This window comes from Patagioenas fasciata, chromosome 35, assembly GCF_037038585.1.
Source record: "Patagioenas fasciata isolate bPatFas1 chromosome 35, bPatFas1.hap1, whole genome shotgun sequence".
In the NCBI taxonomy this organism is placed as follows: domain Eukaryota; kingdom Metazoa; phylum Chordata; class Aves; order Columbiformes; family Columbidae; genus Patagioenas; species Patagioenas fasciata.
Window position 1 is genome coordinate 3678029 of NC_092554.1, and position 9690 is coordinate 3687718.

At 70.3% G+C, this 9690-nt stretch overlaps 1 protein-coding gene across 2 annotated transcripts; it reads right to left on the bottom strand.

Annotated features, from left to right (window-relative positions):
- Positions 1-1100: 1100 nt before the first annotated feature.
- LOC139826136 (voltage-gated potassium channel KCNC1-like) lies at positions 1101-8483 on the bottom strand. Of its 2 annotated transcripts, XM_071801097.1 has the most exons (5): positions 7839-8483; positions 4771-5731; positions 3855-4061; positions 2020-2056; positions 1180-1309 (listed from the first exon to the last, which is right to left on the bottom strand). In XM_071801097.1, exons 1-4 carry the CDS (start codon positions 8349-8351, stop codon positions 2040-2042), a joined length of 1698 nt encoding a protein of 565 aa, XP_071657198.1. In that variant the 5' UTR covers positions 8352-8483; the 3' UTR covers positions 1180-1309; positions 2020-2039. The 2 variants fall into 2 exon arrangements, with proteins under 2 accessions (XP_071657197.1, XP_071657198.1); XM_071801096.1 differs by lacking the exon at positions 2020-2056 and having other exon boundaries at positions 1101-1309.
- Between the last annotated feature and the right edge of the window lie 1207 nt (positions 8484-9690).

Sequence of the window (9690 nt, forward strand, 5' to 3'; positions counted from 1 at the left end):
GGGATAATTATGGGAGGGTTTGGGTTAAGTTGGGGGGGGGGGTGAGGGGTTAATTGGGGGGGGGGTGAGTTAATGGGGGGGTTGGGTTAATGGGGGGGGCTTGGGTTATTTGTGGGGAGTTTGGGTCAATTGGGGGGGTTTGGGTCAATTGGGGGGGTTTGGGTCAATTCTGGGGGGTTTGGGTCATTTGGGGGGGTTTGGGTCAGTTGGGGGGGTTTGGGTCAATTGGGGGGGGTTGGGTTAATTAGGGTTGGGTTAATCGGGTGTTTTTTGCATATACCATAAACACGGGCTCATGCACACATGCTGGCTCGGAACGGGGGGGCCGGGGGGACCCCCCCACCCCCAAAATGCCTCCCCCCCCCCCCAACATGGGGGAGGTTCTGGGGGGTCCTGGTGCCCCCGGGGGGCGGGGGCAGGGTGGGGGGGTCAGGCCTGGGCCCGTTGCTATGGGAACGCAGCCCGGCCTGGTTCTGTCACCATGGAAACGCAGCCGGGCCTACCCCCATTGCTATGGAAACGCAGCCTGGCGTCGCAGTGGGGCCAGGCCTACCCCCGTTGCTATGGAAACGCAGCCTGGCCTGGTCCTGTTGCCATGGAAACGCAGCCTGGCGTCGCAGTAAGCCCAGGCCTACCGCCATTGCTATGGAAACGCAGCCCGGCCTGCTCCCGTTGCCATGGAAACGCAGCCTGGCCTCGCAGTTGGGGGGGGGTGGGGGGGGTCTCAGGTCCCACCATGGTGACGGTGGGGACAGAGGGGACCCCGCCCGGTGGCCCCGAATCTGCTATGGGGGGGTCCGGAGGCTCCAGTTATTGCTTGTGGGGGAAGCCCGGGGCTGGGGGGACACGGGGGACAGAGCGGGGGACAATGATGATGGACAGACGGGGGGACAATGGTGGACAGACGGGGGGACATGGGGGACAGACGGGGGGACAATGATGATGGACAGACGGGGGGACAATGGTGGACAGACGGGGGGACATGGGGGACAGACGGGGGGACAATGATGATGGACAGACGGGGGGGACACGGCACATTTGGGGGCTCCCCAAGTCCTGAGCGATCATGGCGGGGGGGGTGGGGACACACACGGGGGGGGGGGGGGGGCGAGGGGACACCCCCGAAAGTGCAGTGCGGCCATGGGGGTGGGGGGTCCCCCTTTGCCCCCCCGTTTGGCCCCACGGGCTCAGAGGATGGAGGGGATGGGGGAGCGGGGGCGCCGGGGGGGGCTGGGCGGGCCCAGCGGGGGGGCGGCGGGGGCCACCCGCACCCCCGAGATGCTGTTGAGGCTCCGGGACTTCTCGTACCCTGGGGGGGTGGAAATGGGGGGGGGGGTCAGTACCCCCACCCCCCCGAACCCCAAAAAAACCCCGAAAATCCACCCCAAAAAACCCCCAAATCCCCCCAAAATAAACCACAAAATCCCCCCGAAAAATGGGACCCCCCCCACATGGAACTGGGGAACCCCCCGAGTTCAGACCCCCCCCCCCCCCCAGGAAATGGGGGATCCCCCCCCCTAAATTTTAGGGATCACCCTGAAATTGGGAGGCACCCTCCCCACCCCGCAACAGAAAATTGGGGACCCCCCCCCAGTAGGAATTTGGGAACCCCCAAGAGATTGGGACACCCCCCCGCCCCCCAAAAAATGGAGGATTCCCCCCCCCCCCAAGGAATCTGGGAGGGTCTCGGGATTTGGGGACCCCCCCCACAAGGAGTTTGGGGACCCCCCAGGAGATGCCCCCCCCCCCCCCACCCAGGGATTTGGGGGGATATTTGGGGGGGTTGGGGGAGGAGGAGGGACCCAGGCGTTCGGGGAGCCCCTGCCAAGCTGGGGGGACCCAGGCATGCGGGATCCCCCCCCCCCCCCCCCCAAAAAGCGCCAAAAGGGACCCAGGCGTCCGGGCACGAGCTGGGAGGGGGGGAGGGGGGGATGCGCATGCACAGCGAAGGGGAGGGGCCCAAGCGCGAAGGGGCGGGGTTGGCCCGGGGGCGTGGCCGGGAGGCCCCGCCCATCTGACCTGCGGCGCCGCGTGGGCTCTCAGGCGGTGACGAGCGCTGGGGAGACGGGAAAGGGGCGGGGTCAGCTGAGGGGCGGGGTCACAGAGGGGCGGGGTCAATCTGAGGGCGGAGTCAGCTGAGGGGCGGGGTCAGCTGAGGGGCAGGGTCACAGAGGGGTGGGGTCACTCTGAGGGCGGAGTCAGCTGATGGGCGGGGTGACCTGAGGGGCGGGGTCACCCGGGGGGCGGGGTCAATCTGAGGGCGGAGTCAGCTGAGGAGCGAGGTCAGTCTGGGGGCGGGGTCAGCTGATGGGCGGGGTCACTCGGGGGTGGGGTCACTGGGGGGCGGGGTCAGCATCACTCAGGGGCAGGGCCACTCTGGGGCGGGGTCACTCTGGGGTGGAGTCAGTATCACTCGGGGGCGGGGTCAGCATCACTCGGGGGTGGGGCCACTCGGGGGCGGGGTCAGCATCACTCGGGGGCGGGGTCAGCATCTCTTGGGGGCGGGGTCACTCGGGGGCGGGGTCAGCATCACCCTGGGGCGGGGTCACTCGGGGGCGGGGTCAGCATCACTCGGGGGCGGGGTCACTCGGGGGCGGGGTCAGCATCACTCGGGGGCGGGGTCACTCGGGGGCGGGGTCAGCATCACTCGGGGGCGGGGTCACTCGGGGGCGGGGTCAGCATCACTCGGGGGCGGGGTCAGCATCACTCGGGGGCGGGGTCAGCATCACTCGGGGGCGGGGTCACTCGGGGGCGGGGTCAGCATCACCCTGGGGCGGGGTCACTCGGGGGCGGGGTCAGCATCACCCTGGGGCGGGGTCACTCGGGGGCGGGGTCAGCATCACTCGGGGGCGGGGTCACTCGGGGGCGGGGTCAGCATCACTCGGGGGAGGGGTCACTCGGGGGCGGGGTCAGCATCACTCGGGGGCGGGGTCACTCGGGGGCGGGGTCAGCATCACTCGGGGGCGGGGTCAGCATCACTCGGGGGCGGGGTCACTCGGGGGCGGGGTCAGCATCACTCGGGGGCGGGGTCAGCATCACTCGGGGGCGGGGTCACTCGGGGGCGGGGTCAGCATCACTCGGGGGTGGGGTCAGCATCACTCGGGGGCGGGGTCAGCATCACTCGGGGGCGGGGTCACTCGGGGGCACTGGGGACCGCGGTTCAGGGACAGGGACCCTGGCACGGGGACCCTTGCACGAGGACCCCCCCGCCAGCCTGGCCGCTTGCACGCGCGTGTGCAAGGAGCACCAGAGCCCCCCAGCGCCGGGGGTCTGCGCAAGCTCTGCCCCCCCCCAATTCGGGGGGGAGGGGGCAGCCCCACCCGCTCCCACAGCAGCGACTGGGAGGGACCCAGGCGTCCGGGAGGGACCCAGGCGTCCGGGGTGGGGGCATGCGGGGAGGGGGGGATATTGGGGGGGTCTCAGGGGGGTTTGGGGACCCCTGGGGGCTTTGGGGTGAGCTGGGGACCCCGGGGTGGGCATGGGGGGCTCAGGGGGCCCCAAGGGATATGGGGGTGCCCAGGGGGGTTATGGGGCCCCCAGTGTACTTTGGGGTGCCTGGGGGGGGGGCTGTGTGCACCCCCATTGAGTTTTGGGGTTCTTGGGGGGGGTTTGGGGACCCCAGTGGATATGGGGGTACCCGGGGAGGGATTATGGGGATCCCTGGGGGGGGAGGTTATGGGGGTACCCGGGGAGGGATTATGGGGACCCCAGTGGATATGGGGGCACCCAGGGGTTATGGGGGTCCCGGGGGGGATATTGGGGATCCCCGCACCCACCTTTGCGCAGGGCGCTGTCGGGGGGGTTATGGGGGTCCCGGGGGGTTATGGGGGTCCCGGGGGGTTATGGGGTCCCACCTTTGCGCAGGGCGCCGTCGGGGGGCCCGGCGCGCTCGGGGCGCAGCAGGAAGCAGGCGCGGTCGCGGCCGCAGCGCTCGCGGGGGCCCCCGGCAGTGGGGGCTGCCCCGGGGGGGCCCCCCGCCCGCTCCTCGGGGGGCTGCTCGATGGGGGGGCAGTCCTCCAGCGCCAGCGCCGCGCGCCCCGCCTCCCCGTTCGGCCGCGGCTCTGCCGGCAGACACACGGACACCGGTCGGGGGGACGGACACACGGACACCCCAGGGATGGGGGGACAGACACACGGACACCCCAGGGATGGGGGGACAGACACACGGACATCAGTCATGGGGACACACAGACACCGGTCAGGGGGACAGACACATGGACACCCCAGTGATGGAGGGACAGACACACGGACACCGGTCATGGGGACAGACACACAGACACCCCAGTGATGGGGGGACACCCAGGTTATGGGGGAACAGACACACGGACACCGGTCAGGGGGACAGACACACAGATACTGGTCATGGGGACACCCAGCCCTGCTGATCCCCCCCATAACCCCCAGCCCCCCATAACCCCCAAACCCCCCATAACACCCCAACCCACCCCAACCCCCCCATAACCCCCTAACCCACCCCAAACCCCCATAACCTGCGCTCACCCGCCCTGTTGATCTCCCCCATAACCCCCAAACCCCCCAACCCACCCCAACCCCCCAAACCCCCCCAAACCCCCATAACCTGCGCTCACCCGCCCTGTTGATCTCCACCATAACCCCCAAACCCCCCAACCCACCCCAACCCCCCCAAACCCCCCCAAACCCCCCCAAACCCCCATAACCTGCGCTCACCCGCCCTGTTGATCTCCCCCATAACCCCCAACCCACCCCAACCCACCCCAACCCCCCCAAACCCCCATAACCTGCGCTCACCCGCCCTGTTGATCTCCACCACCTCCTCCTGCGCCAGGGGGCAGGCGGCGCCGCGCGGCGGCGGGGGGGGCGGGGGCGGGGGGCTGCCCACCCCGGGCTGGTTTTGGGGCGCCCCGAAGCCCGGCGAGCCGGGCTGGGGGGGGCGCGGGATGTGCTTGTTCTTCTTCTTGGGCAGCTTCTGCTTGGCCATGGCCAGCGAGTAGTACATGCCGAAGTTGTTGACGATGACGGGCACGGGCATGGCGATGGTGAGCACGCCCGCCAGCGCGCACAGCGCGCCCACCAGCATCCCCGACCACGTCATGGGGTACATGTCCCCGTAGCCCAGCGTGGTCATGGTCACCACGGCCCACCAGAAGCCGATGGGGATGTTCTTGAAGTAGGTGTGGCGGCTCCCGGTGACGTCGTCGGGGTCGGCGCCGATGCGCTCGGCGTAGTAGATCATGGTGGCGAAGATGAGCACGCCCAGCGCCAGGAAGATCACCAGCAGCAGGAACTCGTTGGTGCTGGCGCGCAGCGTGTGGCCCAGCACCCGCAGCCCCACGAAGTGGCGCGTGAGCTTGAAGATGCGCAGGATGCGCACGAAGCGCACGACGCGCAGGAAGCCCAGGACGTCCTTGGCCGCCTTGGAGGACAAACCGCGCAGCCCCACCTCCAGGTAGAAGGGCAGGATGGCCACGAAGTCGATGATGTTGAGCGAGCTCTTGACGAAGTCGCGCTTGTCCGGGCAGAAGCTGACGCGCATGAGGAACTCGAAGGTGAACCAGACCACGCAGGTGCCCTCCACGTAGGTGAGGAAGGGCTCGGTCTCCACCTCCAGCGCCACCTGCGTGCTGCCCGTCCCGTTGCCCGTGGCCACCGTCTCCGTCTTGTTGATCACCCGGTTGAAGGCCTCGTGGGTCTCCAGGCAGAACGTGGTGATGGAGATGAGGATGAAGAACAGCGAGGCGAAGGCCACGTACTGCGGGGGAGGGGGGCGGGTGAGGGGGGCCAGGCGGACGGAGGGACCCAGGTGGTCGGGAGGGACCCAGGCGTCCGGGTGCCAGACCGCCCCCAAGTACAGAAAATGCATTATGGTCATTGGGGGGCCCAGGCGTCCGGAGGGACCCAGGCGTCCGGAGGGACCCAGGCGTCCGGAGGGACCCAGGCGTCCGGGTGCCAGATGCCCCGCAAAGTTCACCAAGCCCCTGTATGGCCATTGGAGGGACCCAGGCGTCCGGGAGGGACCCAGGCGTCCGGGTGCCAGACCCCCCCCCAAGCACAGAAAACAACAAAATGCACCATAGTCACTGCGGGGACCCAGCTGTCCAGGAGGGACCCAGGCGTCCGGGTGTCAGACCCCCCCAAGTACAGCAAACCCCTGTATGGCCATTGGAGGGACCCAGGCGTCCAGGAGGGACCCAGGCGTCCGGGTGCCAGACCCCCCCAAGTACAGCAAACCCCTGTATGGCCATTGGAGGGACCCAGGCGTCCGGGCATCAGAGCCCCCCCAAGTACAGCAAGTCTCTATATAAGCACTTGGGGGACCCAGGCGTCCGGGTGCCAGATCCCCCTGAAGTTCACCAAACCCCTGTATAGGCACTGGGGGGACCCAGGCGTCCGGGAGGGACCCAGGCGTCCGGGAGGGACCCAGGCGTCCGGGAGGGACCCAGGCGTCCGGGTGCCAGACCCCCCCAAGTATAATAAATCACTACATAATCGCTGAGGGGACCCAGGCGTCCGGGCATCAGACCCTCCCCCACTCACTGAACCCCCATATAGGGACGAGGGGACCCAGGCATCCGGGCCCCTGACCCCCCAAGTGCAGCAAACCCCTCTGTAGTCAACAGCAGGGACCCAGGCGTCCGGGCATCAGAGCCCCCCAGCTCAGCAAAGTCTCTATACGAGCACCTGGGGGACCCAGGCGTCCGGGAGGGACCCAGGCGTCCGGCTGCAGACCTCCCCCTCCCACCCTCGATGCACTGGGGTGGGTTTGGGGACACGGGGGGACACGGGGGGACACGGCGTATCTAGGCCAGGCGGGGGAGGGGGTTTGGGGACACGGGGGACACTCGGGGGACAGGGGGAGGGGATGTGGGACACGGGGGGGCCGGGGGGAGGGGATGTGGGACACGGGGGGAGGGGATGTAGGCCGGGGGGGGGAGGGGGCACCGCAGTGCGGTCCCGTCCCCCCTCCCCCCCCGGCCCAATGCGGCAGCGGCAGCCGGAGCGGGGGGGACACGGGGGGGGACACGGGGACAGGGGGGGACACGGGGGATGGGGGGGATGGGGAAACGGGGGGGGGATGGGGACGCGGGGACACGGGGGGGATGGGGACGCGGCGGGGAACGGGAGGACACGGGGGGGACACGGGGACATCGGGGGATGGGGAAACGAGGGGGGACACTGGGGGGGACACATGGGGACACTGGGGGGGACACGGACGCTATGGGGGACACTGGGGTACAGGGGACACGGGACAGTGGGGGGGACACGGGGACAGGGGACACAGGACACTGGGGGGGACACTGGGAAAGCCCCTTAAACCCCCCCAGAGACACCACAGACCCCCCAAACCTCCTCAGACCCCCGAGAGACCCTTCAGCCCTCCCACAGACACCACAGACCCCCCAAACCCCCCCAGACACCCCCAAACCCCTTCAGAGACCCCCAAACCCCCTCAGACACCCCCAAACCCCCTCACAGAGCCCTGACAGACCCCCAAACCCCCAGACACCCCCAAACCCCCTCACAGACCCCCCAGACCCCCCCAAACCCCTCACAGACACCCCCCAACTCCCTCACAGACCCCCCAGACACCCCCAACCCCCTCACAGACCCCCCCAACCCCCTCACAGATGCCCCCCAACTCCCTCACAGATCCCCCAGACCCCCTGTCCCCCCCAGACCCCCCCAACCCCCTCACAGACCCCCCAGACCCCCCCAGACCCCCCCAACCCCCTCACAGACCCCCCAGACCCCCCCAACCCCCTCACAGACCCCCCCAGACCCCTCATAGGCCCCCCAGACCCCCCCAGCCCCCTCACAGACCTCCCAGCCCCCCAGCCCCCCCAGGCCCGGCCCCTCACCCTGGCCATCCGGGACGAGTAGGGATCCTCGAAGAGCGCCCAGAGGCGCGGGCGCCAGCGGCGCCACCACCCGGCGGGCCGGGCCTCGTCCAGGCACAGCCGCTTGGGCTCGGCGGGCTCGGCCGGGCGCGGCGCCTCGGGGCTCTCGAAGCTGTCGAGCGCCTCCTCCGCGTCGCGGTGCTGCCGGTAGTTCATCCAGCAGCACGCCTCCACGTCCGTCTCGTCGATGCCCCAGAACGCCAGCTCCTCCTCGAAGAGCGGCCCGCACACGTCGGCCGGGCAGTGCAGCTTCCCGGTGCGGTAGTAGTTGAGCACGTAGGCGAACACGGCCGGGTGGCGGTCGAAGAAGAACTCGCCCGCCGAGGGGTCGTAGTCGAAGCGGGCGGCGGCGCCCGGCTCGGCCAGCCCGGCCAGGCGCGTCCCGGGCAGCGTCTGCAGCGTGCTGCGGTACGTCTCGTGCCGCACGCCGCCCACGTTGATCACCACCTTGTCGCGCTCCGCCTGCCAGCCCATGGCGGGGGCGGGGGCGGCGACCGCGGGCCGCCGGGGCTCGGGGGCGTCGGGGGCAGCGGGGGCGCCGCGGTCGCTGTGGCCGCCGCCGCCGGGCTGGGAGAGCGGAGCGGCCGCTGCCGCATCCCGCCGCCACCGCCGTGCGCGCCGCTCTGCGCAGGCGCGGCCGGGGCACGCCCACCGCGCGGGGAGGCCGCGCCCACCCTGGGGGGAGCGGCCAATGGGAGGGGAGGCCGCGCCCACCGAGCGGGGAAGGCACGCCCACCCGGCGGGGAGGGCACGCCCACCGTGAGGGGAGGCCGCGCCCACCGTGAGGGGAGCGGCCAATGGGAGGGGAGGCCGCGCCCACCGAGCGGGGAAGGCACGCCCACCCCGCGGGGAGGGCACGCCCACACAGCGGGGAAGGACACGCCCACACATCGGAGAGCGGCCAATGGGAGGGGAAGCCGCGCCCACCGAGAGGGAGGGCACGCCCACCGAGTGGGGAGGGCACGCCCACCCGACGGGGAGGGCACACCCACCGTGCGGGAGCAGCCAATGGGAGGAGAAGGCATGGCTCTAGGCTCCGCCCACCGCGTACCGAAGCCACTCCCACCGCAATGGGGGTGACCAATGGCGAGGGGCCGGCGCGCCTCTGGGAGTGCTGAGGCTCCGCCCAATGTAAGGTGAGACCACGCCCACTCTGCTGGCCAGGCCCCGCCCTCCTGCCGAGGCCCCACCCACACGGGGGAGGAGCGAAGGGAACGGGGGGGGCGTTCCGGGGGAGGGTCACAGGTTTTGGGGTCCCCACCCCCCCCAAGGAGCAGCCGGGACCAGGAGCCCCCAGAGCAGCAGCTTTATTGGACACACCCCCAAAAACAAGGGGACCCAGGCGTCCGGGGGTCTCTGCGGGGACCCAGGCGTCCGGGCTCTCACTTATGGGGACCCAGGTGCCTGGGGGGTTCACAGGAGGGACCCAGGCGTCCGGGGGTCTCTGCGGGGACCCAGGCGTCCGGGGGCTCACAGGAGGGACCCAGGTGTCCGGGTCAGTGGAGGGACCCAGGCGTCCGGGGGTTCACAGGAGGGACCCAGGCGTCCGGGGGGGTCTCTGGAGGGACCCAGGAGTCCGGGGGTTCACAGGACGGACCCAGGCATCCGGGGGTGGTTCACAGGAGGGACCCAGGCGTCCGGGGGTTCACAGGAGGGACCCAGGCGTCCGGGGGGGGTCTCTGGAGGGACCCAGGCGTCCGGGGGATCACAAGAGTAATCCAGGAGTCTGGTTCAGTGGAAGGACCCAGGCGTCCGGGGGGGTCAGAGGAGGGACCCAGGCGTCCGGGGGGGGGGTTCACAGGAGGGACCCAGG